Raw genomic sequence first — 12,756 nt, 5'->3', positions numbered from 1 at the left:
CCTGAAGTTCACTGATGCAGCAAGGATGGCCAGCTGCTGCACTCCAAGGACTTTCCTGTCTTTCTTTCCCAGCACTGGTTACAGGCTTGTGCTGTTGCACCTAGCTTATATGGGTGCTGGGGTTCAGAACCTGGGTCCTCATGCTTACAGAGCAAACGCTTTACCTACTGAGCCACCTCCCTCCCATCTCTGTCTCTGCTAATCCTTGAAACAATCCTCAGGATTGTTTGATGTGGTAAACTGAGTCCCAGAGCCCTGTGGTTAACACTGCCTAGCTGTTTGAAAAAGACTGGCAGGCCTAGAATCAAGATTCCAAACCTCAGGTGCTGAAGCAGAAAACCATGGCAGCCTAATGGAAATGATTTAGTTCTCCAACTTAAATAAAGACAGCACACAAACAGAATGCCAGCTGTGGCCTGAGATGTGTGCTGGTTGGTTTTTAAACACATTCGATTTGGAGCATGCCCCTCCCCACTAAATAGGGAAAGGGAACTCTTGCTTGCTAAAGTCCCCATTTACCACTCTGTGACCTCTCACCCCACTTCTCCACCAGGCCTATAGACATGTTTGAGTTTATAACTCTGGTCTAAAAGGTCAGGAACAGAGAGTTTATTCTCTTTGTGTGAGCTGAGAAACAAATATTCCCAACCCCTTTTCCCCCAGGAGATTTTTTTTCATTTTGCCTACATATATATATTACAAAAAATATTGCTTGCTTTTAGTTTTAATTCATTTCCTTCTTTCTTGGCTATATAAAACAACTGCTCAAAAACTATTGGTTTCCAAGAATACAGTTATTAAAGGCAGCCTTGTGTCTTGTCTGTAAGCCCTTTCTGTACCCAGTCCAGTCTTCCTCTGACATCTCAAAGGCTGACAGGCAGTCAAATCCTCTGCCACATGGGAGTGTCATTACTTCATACTGCCTCCCTGGCTTTATTTAGTGTCTTATAGCACACTCAGAAGAGCAAGGGAACATGAGCTTGGCTTTTCCCATATGTGTGAATACCAGATGCTTACTCTGCTGGGGTGTATTTGACTGTCCTCAGTAAACAAGCTACTTCTCCTCCTTCCCCCCCCTCCTCCTCCTCCTCCTTCTCCCCCTCTTCCCCCTCCTCCTCCTTCCTCTTCTTTATTTATAATTTTTGAAGTTCCTTATTGTCTTTATTTTCAAAATTGATTTAGGAGTGCTTTTACTAAGCCCACCTGGAAGTCCTACACCATTATTGATTTTGTTTTTCCTGCCCCTTTAAAGAGGAGATGAAGAAAAGAAAAAAAATTTAAAACAACCACAATCTGGATTTTTCTTTTTCAGATGCAAAAGAAATTGTTTTAAAAGCCCAGATCTTAGCAGGAGGAAGAGGAAAAGGAGTCTTCAATAGCGGTTTGAAAGGAGGTGTTCATTTAACAAAAGAGTAAGTCTCAAGGGTTCGGGGCCCCATCCTGTCCATGACTGAAAGGGTTCTTGAGCAGGAGGGCTGGGGCAGGGTAGGGTCCAGTATGGAGAGGTAAGAGAAAGCATTGGCAGGGCTCTGGCTATGCCCCAGGGCTTCCTTCTCCCATTAGAAATCTTTGTATACCTCACTGAGGAAGACTGTACTTGCTCTCTCCCAGGCAATCTGAGCTACATCCTAGTAGTTTGAAATAAAATCACTTGTAATGGAGATACAATTTCCATCATGTTATTCCCATGAAAAATGTTCAGTGGTTCCCTGTGACCAGTGGTCTTTGTGTGTGTCCTCTGGTAGTCCATGCCTGCCTTTATCTGAGCATCTTCCTAGCATCCTGCCCCAGCTCCAAGCCTTGACTCTCTTCCCATAATAGTCTTTTCATTGGTTGTGGTCCTTATTTTCCCTCATTGTTTACTGTTTCCCCGATCACCCACTATCAGTGTTCCATTCACCTTCTACCTAAATCTGATACACATCTAGTATTGTTTCTTTACACACATGTTTAGGGGAAGGTAACAGAGTTCAACGTCCCTTCACTCATTCCTTCATTCATATTGGGCTCTCGGAGACTTTGTGACAGCACTAGCCAAACAGGATGTAATGGAAAGACATGCATTCTGTGGATAATGTGAATGTGAAGATGTCAGCTGGAGGTGGACCCTGGGCAGTGTGGCTATGTATGAGGAGGTTGGGTGACCGAGCTAGTCTTGGGCAATATGAATGTGAGCGGAGGTAGGGTGGTGGAAGTAGCCCTGGGTTGTGTAGATGTGTGGAGGCAGGGTGGTAGAGGTAACCCTGGAGACTGTGGACCGTACTGTATAGTGATTTGCAATATACCCTGATTGTCTTTCTTTGTCATTCCCTCCTTCCTGTCTTTCTTAGCCCTAAAGTGGTGGAACAGCTGGCTCAACAGATGATTGGTTATAATCTAGCCACGAAGCAAACTCCAAAAGAAGGTGTGAAAGTAAACAAGGTAATAAGAATGCTCTTGGTCATTTTGTCTGTACTTAAAACAAAAGAACAGAGAGCTAGACTTGGCGCTGACGGATCTAATGAGGCACTGTTCTTTGGCAGTGTGCTGTTTTTGTTTAGGGAGTGCTGTGTCTTTGAAGAAAGACCCAAAGGGCTGTGGACATTGGCATTCACCACAAGCCAGTGAGGTGAATGACCAAAGCAGTAGTTTTCCATGCAAAGCACAGATCCATTCTGCTTGAAGCTGACAAGGCTTGGCAGGGCAGCCTTGTACTCAGTAAGCCCTTCCTGTTCCCATGCAGCCGAGCTTAGTCTTTTCTGTTAGAATTGTCTGGTGCAGTGGTTTTCCTTGAGAATACCTCGTGCTATACTTTGATGTTACGACCATTTTAAGCCTCTAGCTGTGCTAGGAGTATAGTTAGTATTAGCGAAGACTGCTAGCAGTGTGTACAGCACATGCACCCATGTGCATGCATACACATGACACACAGACATACCCACACAGAGAAAGTAAAGCTCAGACAAGAATGGCCTGCCTCTGCTGTGCAGTTATGAATGTAGGAGCCAAGTCCAGAACCTGCCTCTCCCTTCTGTCGGTTGTCAGCCTCCCCTACCCCTCTTCACATGCAAAGCAGTGGAAGCTGCCCCTTGTGCATACCCCAGTGTAAAAGGAAGAGGGGGCAGAGACCTATGTTCACAATGCAAGACCTGTGCTGCAGAAGGTGAATTCATGAGCAGAGCCCCTAGGGTGTCACACGTGGCTATGGCTGGAAAGACCCATCCATCCTAACAGTAAATTGGGCCCCACTTTTTGGCTCTACTCTGTTGCTGTAGCATCAGAGACTTGTAGCCTGTATCATTGTGCTGTACTTGGGATGGGACACTGAGTGATACATTGTATTTTTAGTTTCCATGGAACTTTAGAAAAATTCTTGGTACAGCTTTAGAAAGATGTCACTGGCTTGTTCTTATTAAATCATGGTAGGGCTAATCCTGGTCAAAATGGGGGCACTGGAAAGCAGATGATCTCCTAAGGAGACATTTTTGCCTTTCCCTGTGCCTCTCAGACCTCAAGAATTTGGGGTACCCTTAAGAATGATTCTGGGAGAAGGGAAAGGCTGAAGCCAGGTGCTGGCCTGGCGAAGAGCTGGTCTCCCAGGAAGATTTTACATAGCCCAGAAATCTGCTGGAGTACCCTGTAGAAAGACTGAAAACAGTGCCTGGGCTTGGTAGCTACTCACATCTCTTGCTCTAAACTCATGTCAGGACCCAAGAGATGAGCTTGACGGACGGGGATCACTAGTTCTGTGTTCCTTTTCCCACTGTGATACATCGAATGAATGCCCTCTGCTTTTCGCTAGTGTTTGTTAAGTGGCCTGTTGATGCTCATTGCTTGTTAGGAAAGCTAGTGCCCAGGTCTCACATAAGACAGTTCCAGTAACAGCAGGGTGTTGGGATACTGATAGGTCATTAGCTTCATCTACTGAAACAACAAGTCATCTCAGCCTTTAAGGAGCAAGGCCAGAATCTGACTGTGGGTCTGGCCCCTTGCAGCCACCTCTCAGGTGATGCAGGGACTGCCAGAATTCACGTGGATTTGTTCTTGTTTAGACTGTAACTCTACTTTATTTCCCATTTAAATCTGATTGTGAGCCTTTACCTGCATAACTTATTCAGTTTGTCCACAGAAAGCATAATTAGTACTTTTATTTGTAGGGAATTGTTTTATGTGGACACATGGGATTTTAGATTAGAGTGTGTTAATCTTGTAAAAAGAATATAAAAACGTCTACTTGTCAGATTTGCACTATCTCGTAATAGAATTCTACAGAAAATGGCTTGTAGCTAAGTACCTGACATGCTGCAGATAAGCATGTTCTTGAGGATTGAGGCGTCACCAGAAAACCACCAGAGTAATTTATTTTTAAGTATTTTTATTCTATAGTTCAATAACATGTAAAACTTCCAATAAAATAAAAATCAGAAAGTAATAATTTTTCCTTCACCACCTGGAAAGAACTGTCACATGTTGCTTCATCCTTCTTTGATACCCATGGTATATTGTCACGTTTCTGTAACGACATACAAGTATTGGTGCTATTGTTCTGCTTCCTTTGTTTGGGGAGCATATTTTTCTTTTGTAGCTCAGGCTAGCCTCAAACTTGCTGTGCAGCAGAAAATGACCTATACTTCTGATCCTCCAAAGCATGCTGAGCAAGTGTATGTGGAGTGCTAGACTATTTCCCAAATCAGGACATGTGACTCTATCTCTTCTTTCTTGCTGAGAGCATAGTCTTCAGTCAGTGAGAATGATTAGTGTTCACTAGCACCTGATTACAGACAACCCTTTTGAGTATTTTATAGATAGTGAGGCAGTGGAGATTCCAGGGAAGGCTGTGTCACAACTGACTGTGTCTTTCATTTTCAAGACAGGCGTCTGAAGGGAGTCCATAGATGGCCCCAGATAAAGTGACAGCAGCATCCCAGTTTCCCCCTTTTCCAGGATGTTTGGTGCCTGCTGTTTCTCCCTTGAGCAGAGTTGAATCCAGGGATTACAGTCATCACACAGTAAGGGCCTTAGACAGAGAGAGCCATGATAAGTTACGATCATCCTAAGTTTGAGATTTGATTGTGGTACTGAGATGCCCGGGCGCCACACTTGGTGCTGAGTTCCAGGATAGCCATGAAGTTTCCTGCTCGTTTTCTGTGTTGTATTTGATTTCCTATCCCACGACTCACTATTTTTCTTTTCTCTTTGTTTTTGTTTGTTTTTTGAGACAGGGTGTCTCTGTGTAGCCTTAGCTGTCCTGGAACTTGCTCTATAGACCAAGCTGGGCTCAAACTCAGAAATCTACCGCTTCTGCCTCTACCTCCCAAGTGCTGAGATTAAAGGCATATGTCACCACTGCCCAGCTCTCTCATGTGGCTAATAGCATGCTTTGTGGGAGTGTTATTATTTAAATAAGTTAATACATGGCTAAAGTCTTGGCTATCAGGAAACATTGCATGCTAGTGTCTCTGTCCACAGACTGGTGTAAAAGATTGCCATAACCTGGGTGAGCTGTACATAAGTGAAATTCATTTCTCACCATCTGGAGAATGGAAAGTCTAAATAAAGTCTCCGTCAACATTAGTGCATGGTGAGGAGAGGCTCAGATTTTTGTTGTGTTCCAACATAGTTGGAAGGCTGAGGGAGCTCTGAGTTACCATTTAAAAGGGCACAAACCCCATTCCTGGGTTCGTCTTCCTCATGATCTGTTCACTTGTCAAAGGCCTGTCTCTAAATAGCATCTCAGTGGAGATGAGGTTATAACACATGAATGTTGAGGGGACACAAACTGTTCTAGAGTGTTGTAGAAATGAAACCTTTGAAATGAGCTTTTATCCCCCATTTGTCATAATTTTTTGGAGATTCATGGAGACTTATCTTTTTCATTGCTAGATAGCATTCTTCTACATGTTCCACAATTTCTTAAGTCATCATCTATTGGTAGATGCCTTGATTGTTTCAGGTTGGACTGATACAAATAGAGGTGTTCGGTACATTTATAAACAGATTTTAGTGTACATAGAATCTTTATTGGGGGATAGATTTTGAATTATGTGATGATATGATCAGTTGATTTTGTTTGGTTTTACTTTAGAAACTGCCAAATATTTGGCAAATAGATGGCATTACATTGCCATCTACAACATACAGATGACTGGGGTTCTTCATATTCTGGCCAGCGTTTGATAGTGTCATTGCTTAAAACTTTAGCCATTTGTGTAAATGTGTAGCGCTATTTCATCCTGATTTAAAATTGCATATGCCATGCTCCTGCAGATGTTAGACTCCTTCTCGTTTGCCTGTTTGCCCTTTGTGGGCTCTCCTTGAAGGCTGTGCTCATTGTCAGAGCACTAGGAGGGATGGCCAGTCGCAGTGCGGAGTCCAGCAGTCTCCTAAGGGCCTGGCATGGCAACGTGGGCGGGTCAGCTTAGGCTTGTTGCATATGCCCTGTGCTGGCAGATTCTGCTGCTGTCCTTCGTCTGCTCATCTTAGCAGAACCGTTTGTGGAACACAATACTTAGTTTTGATGAAGTCCAAACTGTCATGCTCTTCTGTGGACTGGACTCCTGGTATACAGTCTAAGAATAAGGTTCTTTGTTAACTTCGTAATGGTTTTCATTTTTATGTTTTGTGCACTGGTTTGGGGTCAGTTTCTTTTGAAGGTGACAGACTAAGGCTGGTGGGTTTTGTTTTGCTTTTGTTTTTCCTTGTGTTCATTTGTACCTTGTACCCTTTATTGTATTGCTTTTGTGTCTTTGTCAGAAATTAGCTGGCTGTGTTCCTATATATCTCCTGCCTCTGCTACTGAACTGCTGTAACAATGTAGTAAGTTCTTAGGTTGTGGGTACCGGATCTTCTCACTTTGTTATTCTTCAGTACAGTTTATCCTGTTCTTGTTCCTGAGCATGCACTTCTTAGAATAATCTTGTCTTAGTTGATAGTCAAAAACTCTCCTGCTGAGCTTTCAATAGAAATTGTGTTAAACTGCTCCATTAGTTTGTTGAGAATCTGTGTTTGCTTTGTTAAACCTCAGTGTCCATAAGACAACACTCTCTTCTGAGCTCTGCCTTGATTCTGCTCTCACAGTTACATAGAGGCTTGGGATGTGGTTTGTTTTTTAGATTAGCACCTAATGTTTCCTCCTTCTTTTCACTAGCAATTATTACTGGGATTGGACTTTTAATTTCATGTGTTCATTTAAGTTCACATGTCCAACATGTTGTTGCTGATGATATTACTTCTGGGCTGGGTAGATGTGGCCCAGGGGCTCTCGTGCCTGTGCTTGTGGGGTTACCAGTTCCTCCAGCATCTGACTTACAAGGTGGAACTCAGCACTATGTGCTTTCTTAAACAGGCTTTCTAACCATGGTGATTTCTTCTTTGTAATCTTCTCTTCTTTCCTGTTTTCTCCTATGCGAATCGTATCTGAATGAGTGGAGGAGTCAGCAAGAAGTGTGAAGGAGTGTCCACATCCTCAAGCTGAAGCTACCGACTTATAAAATTTCCAATCTAGGCTTATTCCAGGTGCCATTTACTGCTTACACACATGCACGTGCATATATGTTGGTGTATACCAGGCATTTTTTTGACTCAGTGTCTTTGTGTTACATGTTGCTTGGGGCCAGAATGGAGTGTGATGCAGTACTGCTCATGGCATCCGTGATCAGTGTCGTCAGTAACAGTTACTACTCTGTAGGAGATATAGAGTCAGATAATTCCCTACTAATCTTGCTCTCTGCAGTTATGAATAGTTTCACATTGGTCCTCATCTCAGACTTCAAGTTTGAGTAACAGGATATGAGGGTGGGAGGAGGAGAAGAGGTAATGCTGGCCAAACAGGATAAAGACGGTCTGAAATCCAGGGCATCCCATGAGATAATCTTTGTGGAACTCAAATGAACCTCTTTTGAAATTCATCTCCCTGAGCTTCCACCAGGATGAGTGCTGTGGAGTCCATAAAATTTCTCTGTAATAATCCCTAAATACTTCAGCATCCTGGGTCACACATGGTTTCGTAACACAAGAAACCATTGTTTCTTGGATTTTTTTTTTTTTTTTTTTTTTGAAGTGAGACATTATTTCTACCAAGTAGGAGCTGTTGGAGAAAGCAGCTAGTCTTTACAGACTGATGTATAATGGAATGCAGAGCACATCAGTGTTGCAAAAGATGAAGAGTAAGGCTCTTGAATGACACTTATCCTGAGATGTAGAATGTGGTATTGCTTCTAAGAACACCGGCAATCACTGAGTATCTTACTGGACTAACTCTTTATTAGACTATGTGTCAAAAGTGAGGGATGGTGAGAGGGCTCGGTGAGTGAGATCATGAGCTCATGCAAGCATGAGGACTTGTTCAAATCTCTACACCCATGAAAGAAATCCACGCTTGCTTGTAATCTCTACATTGTAGTAGTTGAGGACAGAGGGTTGCTACAGCTTACTGGCACCTAACATAGTTCCATACTCAGCTAGACACCCTGTCACCGGGAAGTAAGTCCAAGAGTGGTGGAACAGAGCACATGGTATCCTCTTTGGCCTCTGCAAGCATGTTCACATGCTATGGAGATGAATAAATGTAGCAAATGCAAAAACGTGTCAAACACTTAAGTCTTGATAATCAAAAAACATTAAACTTTCCAGTTAGGATTTATACAAACGGCAGACTGAACTGACTCAGTGAGTGAAATGCTTGCCACAAAAGCCTGCTGACCTGGGTTCAATTCTCCAGACCCACCAAAGGTGGAAGGAAGGAACCAATTCATAAAGAATGCCTCTGACCTCCACGCTGAATGGTAGCATGTGTCCCCCACTCCCCACTCCCCACTGCTCGCTCGCTCTCTCTCTCGCTCTCTCTCTCTCTCTCTCACACACACACACACACACACACACACACACACACACACACACACAGACGAACAGTTATACTACACCTAAAATTTCAAAAATCCTACCTTCATCTTTATTTTGTCCCTGCCAAATTTCATAAAACATCTCTCTGTCCTTCTAAAGAAATCTTTAGAAGACATAACTGTTTTAATTTCTTAAAGTGTGTTGATGGTTATAAAGGTGAATTTCATATTATTTCTGAAAGCTGCACATTGTCATCATGTTGAGAAGGAAACACTAGAATTAAATCCTTCAGTTTGCAGTGGTCAGCCCCTTCTCATGAAATGCATCGGGCAATTGATGGTTCTCAGCATTCTGAAGGCCAGGAGGAAAGCTGTGGGCAGGTGGTTGGACTTTTAGTCATTTAAAGAACAAGCAACTTAAAATCGGCCTGGGTCTGTGATAGTCCTGATACTAGCAACATCCAAGAATTGGCTCTTTTGTGGGAATTAGGAAGAGATGCCGGATCTTGGGAGTTGTATGAAGGGCCTCATGTGTTGAGTATGTGCTATACCACTGAGCCACATTTCTTGTCCTAATATTTTGTTTTTAATTGGTGGTAAATTCAATAAAAGCTTGAAAAGGAGCTTCATATCTTTCCATTAGAGCTTTTAATGTTTATATTATATTAATAAAACGTTTTAGGGCCATCTGGGTAGCTAAAATATAATGCCTTTTAGTATATAACTTTTTTTTATTATTTTGGTTTTTTTGAGACAGGGTTTCCTTGTGTAGCTTTGTGCCTTTCCTGGAACTCACTTGGTAGCCCAGGTTGGCCTCGAACTCACAGAGATCCGCCTGGCTCTGCCTCCGGAGTGCTGGGATTAAAGGCGTGTGCCACTACTGCCTGGCCACTTTAAAAATGAAACCTAGTACTAAACTACTTTTAGGAAAGGTGCTATGATTTTGTTTTTTAAGATTATTTTCAAGTCTATTATTGATTATTTATGTGCGTGTTTATGCTTTTCAAAACTTCAGCCAAGACATTTCCACCATTCCTGTTGGATTTCTGTAAGTTGAGACAACTCTTTCTCAAGTGCAATTTGTTAGTACTAATTGAAATCTTAACTATTTTATACCCTTACAGGGAATAAAACAAATGAGCAGAGATACATATACAAAAGTAATGACTAGGGCAGCATTTCAGCTGTGAAAATTGTCCATGTAAATACCACATGCATATGGTTAAATAAATATAATCATATAAGTATTGTATCGTCATGGTGGAAAGAGAAAACTCTTAGAAAAGCATCCAAGTTGTAGGGTCAAAAAGTTTTAAAACAGGGCAGGATCTGTAGCTTAGTTGATAAAATGCGTAGAGCCCTGGGTTCGATCCCCAGCACTGCTTAAGCCTGTCAAATGCCTATAATCTCAGTACTTGAGAACTAGGTCATTCTTGCTTTTGTAGTGAGTTCCAGGCCAGGTCTTAAAAAAAAAAAAAAAAAAAAAAATCAGAAACAAAAGCAAGGCATTCTAATGTGCATGATGTGATTGCATGTGAGAATTGATCCATTGCTGAAGTGCTTACAGATAAAAAATGAAAGGGGCTTAACTCGTAAGAGTTTTTCTTGAATTTGTTGAAACTGTATTACAAAAGGACGCTTGGTGAAAAAATGACCAGGGAATGCACTCTCTCCACCCCACGTGCCTCTGATTTGTCCTGACAAGTGATGGCATATCCTCCCAGGGGAAGGAACCCCTCATTCTAAGTACTACAGAGGTTCAAGGGGGTCACAGTAGCATTTTGACAGTTGGGTCCAAGACATCTGGATATAAAGGGGCTGTGCTGCATTCAATTTCCAATTTATGTGCTTTGTAGTATATTTTTAGTCATTATGATTATTATTGCTGAAGTTTGAGCCCAGGACCTTAGACCTGCTAAGCATGGAGCAGGTTCTCTATAACTGTTCTGGACCTTGGCTCTTGCTTTTTTTCTTTTTCTATTTTGGCACTGAGGATGGAATTCTTCATGTTAGGCAAGCACTCTACCATTGAGCACCAAGTCACCCTCCCCCTACTTTTTTTTTTTTTTTTAAAGCAATGGTCATAGTTAGCTGCCCAGACTAGCCTCAAAATCAAATCTATATCCTCCTGCCACAGCCTCCTCAGAGTTCAAATTATGCCGTCAGGCCCAGTGACCACATTATCTTAAATGAACAAATATTAAGTTTATAAATAGAGAGTACAAAATGAAATAAAATAAAGAAAATTTATGAATATATACAACATCTATATACTGTTTAAAAAAAATCTCTTCTTTGATAGTCAAACCTGGCTTTCTACCATTATTACATCAGAGTAGAGCCAATGTAATAATATATATGTACTCTTAATGTGTCTAACTAGAACAGCTGTGGTGAGGAGAGAGGTGGCTCAGCGGTTAAGAGCACTGACTGATGTTCCAGAGGAACAGGGTTCAATCTCCATGTCGTCCGGAGTCCTATCATGCCAGGATGAAAAATAAATAAATAAATAGAACAGCTGTGTCCCTAGAGCTTTCCTCAAGTGATAGATTCACCAGAAGGAAAAATGAAGATGTGAGTGGGAATGCTTCCTGAGGCAAACCAGATCCCCGTCACTTGAGCACTTTAACGAGATCAATTAAGGAGGTGACAAGTGGTCCTGTGCACCTATGTAAAAGCCTCAGTCCTCTGGACACGGACTCACTGCATGTCTGGAGCCTGGAAACGACGCCGTTTGCCTTTTGTGGGTAGAGGTTGAGATTTCCAAGCTCACATCTGTTTGATGCCAACTTAGCTGGACTTTTTTCATTTATGCACTAGGTGATGGTTGCTGAAGCCCTGGACATTTCTCGAGAAACCTACTTGGCCATTCTGATGGACCGGTCCTTCAATGGTCCCGTGATCGTGGGCAGCCCCCAGGGGGGCGTTGATATTGAAGAAGTGGCAGCTAAGAATCCAGAACTCATCTTTAAGGTATGTTTGATTAGCTGGTCATGTTAACTGAGTGTTGTGGTAGTAGCTGCTCAGCATCTAATGGGAGGCTGAGGCTGGGAGCAGTGAACCTGTGGCTGCAGTGTGAGGTGACGATGGTGAGTCTAACTGGCACCTGTTTGGGAGTCCTGCAGAATTGAAGTGTCCCGTATTCGAAGGACCTTTTCTTTCTCCCTGAGCCTTTTTCTTCTCTCTCCTCCCTGCTTTGTCTTTCTGCATCGTTTCTTTTTGTTCAGCCTGACTCAAGGATTAACAACAAGAGAGCACTGCTGTGTCCCTATGTCTGCTCGGTTGGCTCCCTGCCTTTAACCAGGGTATGGTTAACCAGCCTTCCCCCCAATCCATCCCCCATTCCTACTCCTCCAAGGCAAGAACTGCCATGTAGAGTCAACAGAGCCTGGCACACTCAGCTGAGGCAGGTTCAAGCCCCTCCCCCAGTACCAAGGCTGCAGACACTATCTCTTATATAACTGGATGTGGGTGAGTCTCTGTATTAAGAAAATTTTTTCATTCATTTTACACACCAATCAAAGATTCCCCCTCTTCCCTTCTCCAACCCCCCACCCCCTCCTCCCCATCCCAACCCACTCCCATTTCCCCCCACAAGAAGGCAAGGCCTCCTGTGGCTGAGCATATACAGAAGAGGCAAGTCCGTGCCTTTCCCCCTGCAAGGCTGCACGAGGTGTCCCACCATAGGTAGTGGGCTCCAGAGAGCCCACTTATGCACCAGGGATGGCTTAAGGGATGATTTATTGTGGCCTGTAGTTTGAGGATGCAGTCAGCCATGGTGGGGAAGGCAGAAGCAGTGGGAAGCAGCCGGGCACACTGCATCCACAGTCAAGAAGCAGAGGGAGATGATCCTGGTGCTCAGCTCACAGATTTCTACCACTCTAAGACTGATCCATGAAATGATACCATTCACACTCAGGGTGGGTCTTTGCTTCTC

The 12,756-nt window shown here is 43.1% G+C and overlaps 1 protein-coding gene across 1 annotated transcript in view; it reads left to right on the top strand.

The window, feature by feature from the left end:
* Window positions 1–1,314: 1,314 nt before the first annotated feature.
* The window catches only part of LOC118580079 (succinate--CoA ligase [GDP-forming] subunit beta, mitochondrial), a gene marked incomplete at its 5' end in the record, with an annotated part of 133,545 nt that continues 122,103 nt past the window's right edge, over window positions 1,315–12,756 (top strand). The window contains 3 exons of the mRNA XM_036181885.1: window positions 1,315–1,412; window positions 2,331–2,421; window positions 11,640–11,792. Of these exons, the coding sequence (XP_036037778.1) occupies window positions 1,315–1,412; window positions 2,331–2,421; window positions 11,640–11,792 (342 nt within the window). The remainder of the gene's footprint in view (window positions 1,413–2,330; window positions 2,422–11,639; window positions 11,793–12,756) is intronic.

The sequence above is a fragment of the Onychomys torridus genome, chromosome 3 (genome assembly GCF_903995425.1).
Source record: "Onychomys torridus chromosome 3, mOncTor1.1, whole genome shotgun sequence".
Lineage (NCBI taxonomy): Eukaryota > Metazoa > Chordata > Mammalia > Rodentia > Cricetidae > Onychomys > Onychomys torridus.
Note: the sequence above shows the minus strand (reverse complement) of the source record. Positions and strands in the feature narration are given on the sequence as shown.